Raw genomic sequence first — 17,555 nt, 5'->3', positions numbered from 1 at the left:
TTTTCCCACCTTAAAAAACATAACTTGGCAAAAGGAAAAAAATGGTGTAAGGTTTTATTCAAAATGTATAGCATGCCAATTTTCTTGTCATGCTTGTCATGGGATGAGGAATATATATGCATATGACGCTCAGCATTAGAGCTTGTTGCCATTTTTACGAATAGAGAATCACAAGGTTTTTGTAATTTATTTGTAAGTACAGCTTGATTTTTAAACTATTTTTTAAAATCTTGTTTGGAAGTAAGCTTTATCCAGGTATTGGAACAAGAAACTGATTCCTGAGGAGTAATGATGGAACTGTAATGCCAACATCATTGTATCTCCATCTGTACTTTGAGATCCTCACCCAAACCTAGTCAAACTATCAGGATTTTCCAGCTATTCTTTTGAGTATATATAAAACTCTCTGCATGATCGAGGAAAGAGATAAAATAATCCAGATAACTTGAACTAATGGAATAAATGGAGGGAGGAGAAATGGAGATATGTAGAATATACTGAATTCACTTTTTATTCTTGCTTGAAAAGGAGCAACGAGTGGCTGAATTCTAAGGAATGCAATATTTCATTTTTTTCTTGGTTAAAAAACAACAACAGGCAGATAAAACGTTGATCCTGAAAAACCTAATAACCTATTGACCCAAGAACCAAAAGATAAGTATGCACATTTGTCCTTCCCTGTATCTAACAAACAGAAAATGTTCATTTTCAAACAAAAGCTGATAGAGATAGGGCAATGAATTTTCAGAAGATGTATTTTGCCTAATGTGATGTTGATCACCGCCTCACTTTCTGGATCTAAATTGTCACAGTCAGCAATTCCTTTTGATGCTGATTCCTCTTTTATACAAACTCTTTGCCTGCATTGATAATAGCTTTTACATGTTTGTTCATTTCTTGATTTGGTATGAGCATTACTAAACTCAGATTAATTTTTTACATCTTATCAATCCCCCCGACATTAGAACCACCACCGACTTCCGCTCCTTCCGACAGAAATTGAAGACACACCTGTTCCGACTGGCTGGCCTGGCATAATTATAACGTCTACCTCCTGGCATACATATTTCTTACTGGATTTTTAGGGGGATTGTTCTTTTAAATTAATTTTATAGGATATTTGTTGGGGTTTTAAATCTTTAAATTTTAAATTATTTACTTAGCAGTACAGTTCTGTATATCTTTTTATCCTCCTCTTATTTATTTACCTATTTACTTAATAATTGTAATTGTCTAAATTTTATAGTTATTTATTCTGATGTATTTCTGATATGGACTGTACACCGCCCCGAGTCCCTTTCGGGAGAGGGGGCGGTCTATAAGCGCTAAATAAAATAAATAAATAAATAAAATCTTGTGTATAATTAAAAAAATGATCAACAGGGAACATTTTCTAATTCTTTTTATTTTCATTGGGGGGAGGGGGGGGAGAAAGATAAAGGGATTGGTTTTTTTCTTCCAGGCATCAAATATCAGCTCAAGACCTAGATAAATCAGAATCCATAGTATGAATATTTCTAGTCAATAATAATACTAATACTAATACTAATACTAATAATAATAATAATAATAATAATAATAATAATAATAATAATATCACACAGACTGATTATAAATTGCGGCACAATTCAGTAGCACAAATGATCCACTGGAATTTGTGCCAAAATTATAATATTAAAACAACAAACTGGTGGGAACATAAGCCTGAAAAAGTCACCGAAAATCAGATGGTCAAGATCCTATGGGATTTTCGTATACAAACAGACAAAATACTGGCGCATAACACACTAGACATCACACTGGTTGAGAAAAATAAGGTTACAATCATAGACATCGCAATACCAGGTGATAGCAGGGTTGACGAGAAGGAACATGAAAAAATCGCGAAATACCAGGACCTAAAAATTGAAATTCAACGATTATGGCACAAACCAGCAGTGGTAATTCCAGTGGTAATTGGCACACTGGGAGCTATTCCAAAAGCACTGGAATTACATTTAAAACTTGACAAAATCACCATCTGTCAAATGCAAAAAGCTGCACTGCTTGGATCTGCACGTATATTACGAAAATACGTTACGACGCCCTAGGCCCCTGGGTGGGGCCCGACTAGTAATCAATGCCAAATCCAGCGAAACAACTGGCCGCTGTGATACGATTGTATAATAATAATAATAATCTTTATTGATTAGCCTATAGGCCATATCAAAGCACAATGTTCAAAGACATATCACCAATAAAATCCTATACGAACAATTTAAAATAAGAGTAGGGTAAAATACAGTAGCTATAAGATAAGATACAATATAATTTAATACATATTATTTCTAGTCCTATTTAAGTAAACATAGAAGATAGTTTTTTAAAAAATCAGCCTAGAGGACTACAATTTACAGTGATGGAATAAATCCTGTTTTTGATCTGTCATTTTCATGCTTTTGATAATAAAACAATTGCCCAGGTTAATTAAAAAAATCAACTTGTTGATCTTTGACCAGCTCCTGTATGCATCTCTAAGATGCACACTAATAGAGAATGATCAGTCTGGATAAGAAGCTGTGTATGAAAATTTAAAAAATACAAAGATTAAGGATAGCTGATTAAACTCACCCAATTTATTTTAATCAAAGTTATTCAGTCATGTACTTATTTGGAAAGAAAAAAAGGTCAATAAACAGGGAATGTATTCCAAGAAGTTAACAGACAAGGCTTTAATATCCAAAATATGGTAACTGTGCTAATGGGAGAAAAAGTTGCATATAGTGTTTAAAATAGAGTATTCTATTTCAAACAAATTTGTTCTGCTCCCAGCATATCTATTTTGGCAAAACGTTTGTGCATTGTTTGACAGAATACATGGATGCAAAGTTTAAATAAATGCAGTGGCAATGTTACTTTGATCAACCTGATATTTGGTACAAAACCTTCAAGGTTCCATAAACAAAAGCCAATTTTATTATTACAGCCAAAATACTTCAAAGCCACCCACTCACTATTTACCGGCTATCTAGAAGTCTACTTATAAACGCATTAGCTACATTTTATCATTAACTACAGTGGACAATAAGGCAATTGTTCTTAGCCGGCTTACTGAATCAAAATTAATCTGATATCTTACTGTCTGAAATATTTACCCTGATGGTTGAAAACACAGTGCACCTAACTTTAGGATACGCCAGATCAGAAACAGTACAAGTTCTATAAAGGCCAAGGTCAATTTTGTGGATGGCTGCCATAAAAGTGATTTAAAAATATTTAGATAATCTTGGAAGAGTTAATTTTCAGGAAGCTGCATTAAGTTTTATGGATAAAATAAATAGGCTGCCATACCAATAAAACCATCCAAAATTTTGGGATCAACAGATGGACATATTTAATTGTACCTTAATGGTGTCACTAAGTCTTTCCTTAATTCTCTGGAAGGATTTCAGCTGTACATCAATCCAAAAATGGGGTCAAACTAACCATATGATAGTACAGTTGACATAAATCAGAACCAAATGTTAGGGAAGTTGAACCAGAGCTGTCGCCTCACTCACTTGTTTGATCCTTAGGGTTATGCTCAATTTGAAAGAGTTAGGCACTGTTTATTCTCATCACAATTTTTCCAGCCATCCCTTCTTACTCAATGGTCTTTAAAGGTAAAGGTTCCCCTCGCACATATGTGCTAGTCGTTCCCGACTCTAGAGGGTGGTGCTCATCTCTGTTTCAAAGCCAAAGAGCCAGCACTGTCTGAAGATGTCTCTGTGGTCATGTGGCTGGCATGACTAAATGCCAAAGGCGCACGGAATGCTGTTACCTTCCCAAAGGTGGTACCTATTTTTCTACTTGCATTTTTACATGCTTTCGAACTGCAGAAGGTTGGCAGAAACTGGGACAAGTAACGGGAGCTCACTCCATTATGCAGTGCTAGGGATTCAAACTGCCTAACTGCCGACCTTTCTGATCGACAAGGTCAGATTCTTAGCCACTGAGCCACCGCGTCCCTTATGGTCTTTAGATGCATTAATTACAACTGCCAGGATTCCTTGCCCTTTTTGACAATGCTTGCTAGAAGTTCTGGAACTCAAAACTGTCTGAAGAGTACACGGATTTTAGAATGCAGAAAAAAAAAATCTGAAAAACACTTTTTAAATAGGCTTTTAACAAAAATGGTCTTCAAGCTTTTTTCCCCTTAGCTTTACATCCAACTGATACTTACACAACTTGAAGACCAGTTCATTTTCACCCAGACTAAAAAAGATAACTTAATGAATTCCCATTGCTGATGGAAATAACTACAAGAAGTAGTCAGGTTTCCAACAGAAAATATTCCTTTTTCCTCAGCACTGCTTCTTTCTTTGGAAGGAATATGCTCAGAAATACAGTATATGGCAAGATAACAAAAACTTTAGCAAAACTATTAGCTATTGCATTGGGATATCAGTGGCTCCTCTTGACAAATATAATTTTTCTAAAGAAATAAACAAACTAGTGGTTTTTTCCTGTGATACACTATGGAAATAAAAGATGGGCTTTGAAGAAGCAGGTTGGAATCAGTTCTGACCGTTTGAACAGCGTTGAAGAAGAATCTTAAGCATACCATGGATATCCAAGAAAACAGACAAAAATATTCTTGAACAAATCAACCCAGAATTCTCATTTGAGGCACAAATTACTGGGCTCAATTTTTCTTACTTCCTTACTTGCACAAAAAACTAGTTCTCTGCAGAAATTAATAATGCTGGGAAAGAAAAAAAGAAACAGAAGATGATGACAAGCAGCAACGTGGATAGATTTAGTTGAAGCCCAATCAGTGCATCATTAAAAGACCTAAAAGACCAGCTTAAGGGCAAGATCTTCATGTCGAAAAGCTAAGATGATTGCTACGAACGGATTTCTGTAGGACATTGAATAAGATGATCTCCAAGTCCTGTTTTCACTCCAGTCTATTAATTTAATATTGCCAAACAATTTTTTTATCAAATTTACATGCCTCCCATCTCACTATCCCAAGTAGTTCCTGGTGGCTTGCAACAGCATAAAAACATAACTTTCCTACCTCACTTTAACAGCATGCAAATTCTTTAAAAAGCTACACGCATTTCATGACCAAGACTGACTTTTTTCACTAACACATATCTAGATTTAAACTCTAATTTTCCTCATTTTTTTGCAATTAAAAGTCATATACTGATACCACTACAGCAATGATTTTCTCATAGTATTTTTTTAAAAAGGAATATAATATTTTAAATGAACTATGGTTTATTCAACTCTAACAATCAACCAATGGAACAGCTTGTCTTCAGAAATTGTGGGAACTTCATCACTGGAAGCTTTCAAGAAGAGACTGGACTGCCATCTGGCAGAAATGGTGTAGGGCAGGGGTGTCCAAACTTGGGAACTTTAAGACTTGTGGACTTCAACTCCCAGAATTCTGGGAGTTGAAGTCCACAAGTCTTAAAGTTCCCAAGTTTGGACACCCCTGGTGTAGGGTCTCTTGCTTGGGGGGGGGGTCTAGTCACTAGATGATCTACAAGATGCCTTCCAACTCTGTTATTAAAAACTATATCTAGGATTATCTATGCATTATGCTGAGATTGAAGTGTTATTTTATTCCAAATATGCAACAGCAAGAGACTCTTACTAACAGCAACTTCAAGGAAATAAACATGGAGACTAGAAAACACTTAAAACATTTTGTAAGAAAGCAATAGCAGGCATTGTAATCACATCCATCTGGGGGAAGTAAAATCAATATTCTTAAGCTTTCAAAAGCTATTATCCTTATACAGTGTGTTCATAGAAATCAGTAATTGCTGGAAGAATAACTTTCTAGAAGGAGGGCATATTGTAAAGACAAGCTACAAAAAATGTTTGAGAATGTTATCTTAGTAAGCTGATCAATGGTTCAAAATTCTGCAGTAACATAGCAATAAAAAACAGAAAATCCCATACAAAATGATTGCATGGGCAGATAATCTAAGGATCGAAGTAACCTGATCCTGAGAAAAAGAGAGAACCTAAAGGACGCAAACAACTCTATACTCTTCTCTTGTAGCTGGAGAAGGGAAGAAATTATGCATTCAGTTTCTACAGCCTGTCTGTATTCTGTATAGGTAATGCAGGCAATACATAGAAAGCTAGAGGCTTAGCTTTCTATGTCTTTGCTCTAATCTTTGGTTCCTTCAGTGATACTGCTTACATGGACCCAACAGGGCATTTATTTTCCCTGTATTCATTAGCAACAGGCAACTGTTCACAACCTCTTCAGTCAAATGAATGCAGTGTTTTAAAGTTGACATTAAAATTGGGGATCCACAAGGGATGAATTATGGTGATACCGTGTTCCCCCGAAAACAAGACAGGGTCTTATTTTCTTTTGACCCCCTGAAATAAGCCCTTGGCCCTTATTATTTTTGAGGTGCAAGAAGCGGCAAGCATGGTCACCTCATGGCTGCTGCTGTGTTGCAATATTTTCAGGGGAGGGCTTATTTTCAGGGGACGGCTTTTTTAGTGCATGCGCTCAAAAGCTCGATTCGGCTTATTATCCCGGGAGGTCTTATTTTCAGGGAAACAGGGTACCATAAAGTACATGATTTGGTGATATACAGTACATGATTTTTGACTGGTCAAGAATTAGTACGGCGCAGAAGGAATGTGGCCCATGCTGTGAGGGTTCCCCCCCCCCCAAGGCCTGGACACACCACCACCCTAATAGCTTTTGCAAGGTGATGTTGGACATACAATATGCCTTTAATCCTCAGTCCTACATTCCCTAATGCAGTATACAGCCTTTTTTCCAAAGGTACTTACACTAATTGGGGCTGTGATGCTGTTCCAATGCAGTTGCTCCTTTTCTGGGTGCTACCAAGCTCCTGACAAAGCTCCAATCAGGACTCCCACTGGGATATGAAGCTCACCATAGCTTGTGGTCCTGGGAATGGACTTGCCTGCTTGAAATAGCTGCCCAATCTCGCCTTCCTTTTCCTCTACAATATGTTATTTGTAGTCTCCTTTCCTCCTACACCCTTACCTAATCTATCTTTGTTTTTGTAAACTAAGGGCCTAAATGGGTTGAGGTCCGCAGGTCTTTGAAAACATCAGGGTGTGTCTCAATTATCACAGGCAGCTTGGATGCTTGTGAGTGAACTGAATGTATGAAGGCATGGGAGAAATGGGGGTGGGAAGTGTTTCTGCCTGGTTGTAGCTACTTTTCCCAAGCACAGACAGTAATCACAGCATCACCTCCCTCACCTAGGAACACCTTGGAACTAGCAGTCAACAACAGCAAGGTTGGTCTTATGTTAGGTTCTGAAATGGTGGTGGGAGGAACACATGCACATTTATTTTGTGAAGTACCGAGATCCAACACTCCCAGGAAAATTACTACTCTGCTGAGCTCCAATAAACATAGGGTTCCTACACTGTCTTTTCTTTTTTTTTTTAAACAAAATTAGTTGGTTTTTTTAGAAATTTACAGGGGAAAAGGTAGTGGAAAAAGTATACAAATTTTGGCAGTTGCGAGGTGCGGTAGGTGCCCCCTCCCTCCATACTCATAATATACATCTAAACAAAGATCATTAATACATAGTAGTATATAGTCAGCATATTAATTCAATTGATAATTTCGATCGGTTTATGTCAAAGAAATTTTCTTGTTCATTTTTGTGAGCGTTCTTTGTATTGCCCCATCTCCCCCCGCCGACCAAGCTCCGGCCCCTCCCGTGTCCTGCGTGTCTGTTGTAGGATCATCTAATTTTTCTAGGTGTGCTTTGTTTTTTTCCATAAAGGCCTGCGCCTCTATGGGTGTATTAATTCTAACTCTTGTCTCCTCCCAGAATATTAGCATACCTTCAGGCATCAACCATCTGAACCACACCCCCTTCTGGTATAGTTTATTCGCTAGTTGCGAATAGCTTTTTCTTTTTCCCCTCACTTTCTTGGGGATCTGCTTCAGAATGGTTATTTCCCTATCTTGGTATGTCAAGGCTTGCCCCCTTTGTGCACTCAGAATTTCATCTCTTGTACTTTTTCTGAGAAATTTAATGTGTACCTCCCTGGATACGTTGACCTACACTGTCTTTTCTTGACCTAGTATCTAACAGTTTAGGAACAGCAAGATTGAATGGAGACAACCATTCTTTAAACTTTACTTACAAGATGAAATAAATACCTGGCTATATTTACTGCAGAATAATTTTCAGTTTTAGTCAACAGCACCACCGCTTTAAAGTACACTGTTTCCCTGGAAATAAGACTTCCCCAGATAATAAGCCCAATCGGAGAGCGCATGCGCTAAAATAAGCCCTCCCCAAAAATATTGCAACACATTGCCTCCTGCACCACAAAACTAATAAGACCTCCCTGAAAATAAGGCCAAGGGCTTATTTCGGGGGGTCAAAAGAAAATAATACCCTATCTTATTTTCTGGGAAACACGGTAGTATCACTTAATGGTCATAAAATATATACATTCATGCATACATCTTTCAGCACTTATTACCCCTATGAAAAACAGTAGTATGGTATATAGTTCTGACAAATATACTCAGAATCTGAGCATTCACTTTGAGTTTCTTTTTTCTTCCTAGCATTTTCCTGGAAGTGCAGGTCCACTTTTTTCCAGATAAACCAAGTATTGATCGATTAGTTGCAACAGGAAATGATGGATAGGTTTATTGCCTGAGCCTGTTGTTGTGAGGCTGAGAAAGAATGATTGACTCAAAGTGACAAGTGGCGTTCATTCCTAAGGTAGGACTAGAGCTGCCAGTCTCCTGGTTTCTAGCCTGGTGCCTTAACCACTAGACCTAATTGCCGTCGTGTTCACCTTCTTGATAAAGTACAATGCCTAGAATATTAAATCTCAGACAAATTACATTCTGCAGGAACTGTGCTTTTCAAATTATTCCACAGCTATGTTTTAGTGATAATTTCTTCTATGCATGAAAGACAAAATATATCTACAAAGTATCTCATCCAGGATATTCTGTAAAAAAAAATTTTGAAATGTCTCCATTTCAGAGGAACAAATCTCAAAGTTGTTTAAGCATTTCGTGTTTCGTGAAATATAACATAGTGTATCAAGCATTTCAGCATTAAGAAGCAATGGGAACAGAGAAAAAGGCTTGTGCTTTATACTTTTTCATCCCTGGAAAAGAAACAGACAGGACCGCAATTCATGCTGAGTGCTACCAGCAAGCCAGCTTGCAGAAAGATTGGCAGAGGAAACAAAATAAAGGAGTAATCCCATTATGGCTTCATTGAACTCCTATACAGCCTTTCTCAAGTTCAACTTTTTAAAAAATCTATCTTTCCTTGCCTGAAGAAAACTAAAGAAAGAAACATAAAAAGAGAAATTACTAGGTGGCTCTTTGCATTTGCTTTTTAAAGGATAGAAAGATCTTAATTGGTCACATACCCATTTCAAATCAATTACCTCCCCGAGGACAGGAAGAAATCCTGGCAGAAAATGGGTTCCAGTCAGCTCACAAATGTGGTTTGTTTACATAATGTTTTAAAAGTGAACCTCTTGCACTCCAAAACCTAACCAATCAGTAACATGCACTGCCTCTGTCTACCCCAATACTTGCAGGCTTATCTTCATAGTTTCCTCCCTCAGTTCCCAATTTTCTTATCAGGCTGGCACTGGCTGGGTAAGGTAGGGTAGAGAAGAGCAGGGCAGAGCAGAATATAGCTTAGACCTAGCAAATTGAGAACAGTGGTGAAGAAAAAGAAAGAGTGAAGAAAAAGAACTGATGACCAGGACAGAGCTTTATTATGGAAAACTAAAAATCCCCCCTTGCCTTGTACATCCTAATTATACGTTATACTGCATTTACATCCTAAATAGCACAGAAATCATACGTCATGCATGGTTCAACTTTGTTCAGCAAAGCAAATATTTTTCTTACACCTGAAATGCTAATGGAATGATATGTGACAGCACACATGACAATCCAACAAGTGAAAACATCCTTTTGCAGCACACAGGAATGTGAAGAGTGCACACACACCTCAAGCTTTGCAGGCCAACTAGCAGAAACCTTTTGCATTTGCAAATGCATTCTCTATTCTCCGCAAACAAAAGGTCAAAATCCAGTGCAACAATGAATATCAAAAAGCCCAGGAAGCCAATCAATTAATCTTTTTGTTTTTCACATCCCCTTGAGCACAATTCCAAAGGAGTCATTATCCAAGCAACGAATCACTAAAGCCATCAACATAAGAAACTTTTCGGGAAAATACTTCCTTGTTGGTTTGCTAAGCGCACTATATATGCACACTGCATATGATTTTTGGTCCTGATGATTGTGACACTTTCAGAATGCCTTTGTGGATGAAGACTTAGAGAAAATTTAAAGACACTGAACTATATTGCAACAATAGAAGCAGAGTATACGCAAATACGACCTAAGCTCCACAGACCATTCAAATCAATATTATACTTCTGAATACAGAATAACAGAGTTGGAGGTGACCTTGGAGGTCTTCTAGTCCAAGTCCCTGCTCAAGCAGGAAAAGTTTATATCATTATAAACAAATGCCTGTCCAATCTCTTCTTAAAAATTTCCAGTGATGGAGCTTCCACAACTGAAGGCAAGTCACTGGTTAATTGTTCTCACTGTCAGGAAATTTTTCCTTAGTTCTTAGTTCTAGATTGTATCTCTCCTTCATAAGCTTCCATCCATTACTTCTTGTCCTGCCCTCAGGTGCTTTGAAGAATATGTTGAGTGCCTCTTTTCTATGACAGCCCCTCAAGACTTAGAAGCCTGTTACCATGTCAACCTTAGTTATCCTAGATGTACTAACTTCCTGCAACCATTCGTCATATATTTTAGCCTGCAGCTCCCTAATCGTCTTTAATGCTCTTCTCTGTACCCTTTCTAGCATCTTAGCATCTTTTTTTATCATGGTGACAAAAACTGAATGCATTATTCCAACTTGGTCTTATGAAAGCAGTATAAAGCAGTACAAATACTTCAATGATCTTAATACTTTCCCTTCTAGCTCTATTCTGATTAATTGATTGATACTATCTCCCTGCTAATGCAGCCTAGGACTGCATTGGCTTTTTTGGCAGCTGCACCTCACGGCTGGCTCATATTTAAGTTACTGTCCATTAGGACTCCTAGATTACTCTCACCATTACTGCTTTTGAGCCATGTTGGAAGAAATGTCCTTCTGGGTTCAGCTCCAAGTGGGGAAAAGGACACTGGAGACATGGAGGCTGCTTGGAAGGATGGTTTTAATGGTGGACAGGACCACATGGCTTGAGTCCTGAACAGAAAAGATGATCACATGCTTCAATATTGGTGGAGAAGAAGAGAAGGGAAGAGAAGAGACGGGAAGGGAAGGGAAGGGAAGAGAACACTGAAGAAGGGCTTGCAGGGCTTTTATAATCTGTTCAGTCCCTCTGTTTCCTGTTCCTGTGTAAGAAATGTATTCCAATTGGTTGTCAGACTCACATGGGCCCATGCAGGGGCAACCCTCTAGGCTGAGTTTTGAATCCAGGCTTGGTTGAGTTCTCAGATGCCATGTGGTCAGTTGAGTAAAAGGCAATATTATCCTGCCTTAATCCCATCACTCTGGAGCTGAAGAGGAGAACTCTTTATTATGTAAAGTGGACTAGCTTGGCCTTCTTAATGGCCCATTGACAAAGTGGGGATGGGCCGGAAGCTGCAGGAATTTACTTTGTGTTTAAAATGTGTTTCTCCCTTTTTCACATCCAGGAAAATATAATATTCTGCCTTTTCAATATTTCCTAGGATATTTCATTTTTCTGGGAGGTGGCTAGGTGATAACTTCCTACAGCCAGGTTCCACTTATTTTATACCTGTGCATTTGGGTTTTGTTGCCTGTGTAAAACCTTAGTTTTCTTACTAGTACATTGCATTTTGTTGTATAAATCCCAGTGTTTAAAACTGTCAAGATCCTTCTGAATCTTGAGCCTATCTTCCAAAGTGTTGGGTATTCACCCAGCTTTGTGTTGTCTGAGAATTTGATGAGCTCCCATTTCCATTCTACCTACTTCCTACTTGTACAAAATGTCTGAGTTTTCTGTAGGATTTTTAAAATATATTTGCACACAAACACAGAAACACCCCTCTTCTGGTATTCAGGTACTGTATCAATGGAAGGAAAAGAAATGGTCAGATCCAGAATAGCACTTTCGCTGTGCCACATATCCTTTAAAATGCCACTGCAAAAATCACCTTGGGGTTCTCTACACATGGCCTAAACCAGTGATGGCGAATGTTTTTCTGCTCGGGTGCCAAAAGGGTGCCCATACTCATAATGCAATGCCCTCCCACCACACATGCATGCACAACACCAACACCCTCGCGCGTGCATGCACGCAGGCTTCACTGAAGCCTCCGAACATCCGGTAGGCCCGTTGGGCCATTTCTCACCCTCCTCAAGCATCAGGAAAGACTCCAGAGCCTAGGGATGGCAAAAAACGGCCCAACAGGCCTACTGGAAGTTTGTTTCGCCATCCACAGGCTCCGAAGGCTTTCTTGAAGCCTGGGGAGGGTGAAAATGGCTTCCCTCACCCTCCAAAAGACTGAAAAACAGTTGGCTACTGCGTGCATGTATGTCGGAGCTGACATAGAACAACACTTCATGTGCCCTCAGATATGGCTCCACGTGCCATCTGTGCCAGGGACCTAAGCCAATGCAACAGGGGAATGATTAATCCTACTGTGTTCGGAGATTTAATTTAATTTAATTTAATTTAATTAGCACTTCTAGACCGCCCCCTCTCCCAAAAGGGACTCGGGGCGGTGTACAGTCCATATCAAAAACATCATAAATAAAATTTAAACAATTAAAATTATTAAATGGATAAATACATAAATAAGAGGAGGATAAAAATAGACAGAACTGTAATTGCTAAATGAATAATTTAAAATATACAAAATTTAAAACCCCAGTGTCCTATAAAATTAAGTCCCCTAAAAAACCAGTAGGAAATATATATGCCAGAGAAAGGAAAACTCCCAAGATAACATAATAGTGCAAATCTTTCTAAAGCAACATGGAACACTTGAAACAGCAACATTTTCTTTCACTATCCAAGCAAAAGTAATAAAAGTGTGCTTTGCTTGGGGCATGAAGTACTCAAAAATAGTTGCTTAAAGCTCAGAACATTTTGACTTAGAATTGTATGGTAGCAGGCTTCTATTTACTTTTTTAATCTGATCAATTTCTAAGATGTTTCACTTCAATAAAAGCAGAGGGGGGGAATGCAAACTGTACTGTGCTGGCAGTAGAATAGAATTATATAAACCACGCTTTATACAATAATTAGACAGGCCATTCTAACCATTCTAACTTAGAGCCTGCAGAAGAAGTGTCTTCCTAAAATCCAGCAAGGTTAAGGCCAAGCAGATTTCCTGGCCATTAACCAAGGTCATTTTAAATCTTTAAATAGCACCAATAACAATTAATGGTGAAAGACAGAAGCACAATGCCAATTTTGAAACTGTCATATACAGTATTCTATAAACAAGCATTCTCATCTGTAACTCACTAAATTGATAAATGAATCTGCACTTTGCTCCCTCTGAATAAAATGAATGCTTTCCTTGGCTTTCAGAATGCCACCCACTTCTAATAATTACATTTTAATTTATTGATTGAACAGAACAATGACATAACTTCATAGTATATAAAAGAAGTAAAAAAAAACAAACTTTACTAACACGTATATTCCAAAGATGATAGATTATAGATACACTGCTACACACCAGTTGGATGGAAACGGTAGACCCAGCTATTGGTTCCGTTCAGTAGAGAAATGATGTCCATTTCAACTGTATTATAAACTCTTAGCACATGAACAGGGCTAATTTTTAATCAAAATAAATTTCCAAAAGGTTACAATTTACTGCAATTTTAATTAAAATTAAATTTTAAAAACTAAACATTTTTAAAATGCAGATGGCTTTAAAATTTATATTATTTTTATTTGCAGATATTGCTAAAGTGTAGCGGTTAAGGTGCTTGTTTAGAAATCAGGAGACTATGAGTTCTTATCCCATCTTAGGCCTGAAAGCCAGCTGGGTGACCTTAGGCCTCTCTGTTAGCTCAACCCACCTCACAGGGTTGTTGTGGGAAAATAGGAGGAGGGGGAAAGAGTGTCAGGCATGTTCACCACCTTGAATTACTTGTAAGATAATAAAACAGGATAAAAATCTAATAAATAAATACAGTTAGTTTTCATATGGAAAGGAAGCAAGTGGAAAATCTCTGGATATTGTGTGACACTTTTTGACAACTCTGCAATAATATCTTATTTCAAAGACAAACTACCTAAGGATAGTTTGTCTTTGACAGAGATAATTTGACAGAGACCCATTTGCATCACAAATAAATGGCTAATGGAGGCCTTAATATCCTGCAAAAGGCAGCACAAATATTTAGCAAACATCACTAGTGTCCTTAAACATGCAAAACCTAACCATCATAGGTGCTATACATACTAAAGGCCTCACACAGTATTACAAAAATTCCTAAAATCAATGGAAAGCAGAATCAACTATGGAAAACTCATTCATTGTCCTCATTCATAGCCAATTTGGTGTAGTGGTTAAAGTATCAGACTAGAAACTATTGGCAAGCAAAAAATATTCTTTAAAGCCAACTTTCTGTAACTGATGCCCTCCAGGCTAGATTATAATTCTTGCTCAGCAGAACCAGTAAATCTTGTCGTAAGGACACAGATGGAGAATATCAGATCAGAAAGGCTATTCTAAGCTTCTTTCTGATAATACAGATTACTCCACAGATACATCTCATATAAAACAAATGTCCAGTATATAAACAAATCTATCAATTTTGTTTTCTATCAAGAACCACATTATAATAATATTCAAATATTTGTCATGTCGATTCAGCTGACATTATCCAACTTGCTCTTAAACTTTCGGAATGCAAACAAAGGTTTAAAATACAGTACACCTTCAACTAAGTAAGCTAAGTATTGTGGTGGCCCAATACTTCCCAAACCAAGAAAAATGTTCTTGGCAATTGAGGGTGAAATGCTGGCCTTCCATCAACCCTTCTTTAGGATACTTCTTACAACTCAGAAACTTGTCTTTGTAAATATAAGATAAGATCACATATGGACTCCTTTTATAAGGCAACAACACAACACAGGAATTATAAGTTAATTCCAAAAGTATCTAGACAGAACAGGATGAAGATTGGTAGAGATCTGAGTAAGTTGTGATTTAAATGATAATACAGTGCAGACCTATGGGTGTTTGAAGCAACCCATACCATCTTCAAAACGATGAAACATCTATCTAAATATTACACTGCAAATTCTTTGTTTATATTTGTGTGAAAAGTCACAATACAAGTATAACATGGCTAGAGTTTGCATGCTCTAACACTGCACCTCTGGAATGCACACAACAGTGAACCTACGACACCCATGTTAAAGGTGACACGCCATGATGTTTTGGGTGTCACACCAGGATTCACCAACACCTGACAACTATTCTGAAAAGCATGCGCTATTTTCATGCAATTTTCAGAAGTTGCAGAAACTGTGTGAGAATGGGGTGTTCCTCACGTAGCCTCCGGATTCTCCAGAAGTCAGGCAAGAGGGCTGTGCTGTTGCATAGCGTCTGAAAATCATGTGAGAATGGGTTATGCTCTCATGTGGTTTGGGGAAGCTTCAGAGACTGTGAAAGAGCATTCCCCAAAACTACTTCAAGTTTTGCCTTGTGCAACCTGTAGTAGCCTCAGGTGGGCCGCAGGGGCCTGTCAACAGAAAGAGAACGAGAACACTGCCCAAAAGTTACTAGCATATGGTGCTGCGAGGTGGTCTTTTTGATGGCAGCGATGCCATCTGGCATTAGGCACTAGGGCTGAAGTTGAGGCAGTGCTGCCACTGAGGGCCCTGGATGCAGGGGAGATAAATCGTTTCTCTTTGGTTTGGGGATGGGGTGACATACCAGCAGAGTCAAGTTAGGCTTTTTCCAAATTTTTGAGAGGCCAAGCCCAAAAGGTTTGCGGTCACGGGGACAGTAGATTCTTTGGATGCATCAAGTTCAAACCTTGGGGATGTTACCTTGAAAACCTGTACAGCAACTAAGAGTTCCAGAGCTTTACTCAACTACTTTTCTGGTGGCCAGCAAGTCAGATAGCATATCCCGTTAATTAACCCTTGATGCCCTTCTCTAGATATCTTGGACTAAAAGCTTTGTAATCTCCAGTTGGCATTGGAGTCCAAAACATAGGAGAACCAAAGTCAGCACACAGGATTCCCATTTATGCTTGCTGTGTTCCACCTTCAAAGGCCAGGCATGTGCTCCTTTTTGATCAGTTGAGGATGTGAAAAAGCTAGTTCCTTAACGGTCACCTCTTTCTCTCTAAATTAGAGAAAATATATTCAAAGCCACAACCATAAAGAATTTCAAAGCAAACAGAGGCTTGTGGTCAGCGGGACAGTCAGGGCCTAAACAGCTGACAGATCAGAGGGTGGAAGAATTTTGTTTTGGGACTTCTGAAAAGTTTCAAAGGAAGCACCGGGAGCAGAATGCACAATGGAGACAGAAGGCAGGATTATTTCCCCTTTAAAAATAAGACAGACAGACAGACAGACAGACAGCCGAACGTAAAGGAGCCTGGCAATATCAAGTGATCCCCCCCAAGCCTATGGCAACCCCGGAATTGCTACAGCGCGTCTCCCAGCCGCCTCCCCTGCGTTGTTGTTGCGTTTTCCCTGCGCTGCATGCAACACCTTCGATGCTGCCTTCGGCCGTGCAAAGAAGAGGCGCGCACAAGGAAAGCAGCTTGCCCTGCCTTCCCGGGGCCAGAAAAAAGCCTGCCAATTTCCCGGCCTGCCCGAAGGAGCCGGATGAATGAAGTGCCCGTCTCTCCCGCCGCTCCACTTACAGGCGACATAGGCGACCAGAGCGAGCCCCATCAACAGCTTCATCCTCCGTCTCCTATTGATGGCAGACAGCACGCGCTGCAGCGTCCCTTTATTCAGCATCCCCAGCTAGGTGGGGAAGACTCAGCCGCGAGCAGCAGCGCTCGGCACCGCAAGGCATCAGCTTCACCCTCGGGGTCCCTGAGCCGCCGCCGCCGCCGCCGCCGCCTTGCCCGCCACAGACCTCCTCAACCCGCCGCGCCACCAGTGGCAGCAGGAACAGTAGCCAGGCCAGTTCCTGGGAGCGACACCACGCATGCGCACATGGGCCCTCCACTTTTTGTCCCCGCCCTCCCTCCGCTTCAGCCCCTGCTTCGGCAAAGCAACGGGACCCGGGCGGCGGAAGGAAAGAGCCCGACGTTGAGGTGGCGGAATATGAAGTCACTTTTGCCTACTGCGCCTGCGCAGAATATTTCGCTCTTCTCCCCCCCCCCCCCCCAATCGCAGAAACATTTCAGGCGCCTCGTGATTGTTGATGTCAGTGTGTCTGTAAAATCGAAGTGCCCTCTTTTTCAGGTTTTATTTAGGATGGAGCAGAAGCAATTGTCAAAGCACCCCCACCCCCATTGATTAAATCATAATAGATACGGCTGTGCCGTTTTTGACATTCTCATTCTCATGGCACC

The 17,555-nt window shown here is 39.4% G+C and overlaps 1 protein-coding gene across 2 annotated transcripts in view; it reads right to left on the bottom strand.

Moving 5' to 3' along the window:
• The window catches only part of UXS1 (UDP-glucuronate decarboxylase 1), a 59,335-nt gene extending 42,151 nt beyond the window's left edge, over positions 1-17,184 (bottom strand). Inside the window, exon 1 of one of the 2 annotated variants that reach the window (XM_081947096.1) lies at positions 16,893-17,184. In XM_081947096.1, coding sequence (XP_081803222.1) covers positions 16,893-16,992 — 100 coding nt within the window. In that variant the 5' untranslated portion in view covers positions 16,993-17,184. The remainder of the gene's footprint in view (positions 1-16,892) is intronic. The other variant, XM_081947095.1, reaches the window with a different exon arrangement.
• Positions 17,185-17,555: the final 371 nt, after the last annotated feature.

The sequence above is a fragment of the Natrix helvetica genome, assembly GCF_964273705.1.
Source record: "Natrix helvetica genome assembly, chromosome: 3".
NCBI classification, from domain to species: Eukaryota; Metazoa; Chordata; class Lepidosauria; order Squamata; family Natricidae; genus Natrix; species Natrix helvetica.
This window is presented reverse-complemented; position numbering and strand designations above follow the sequence as displayed.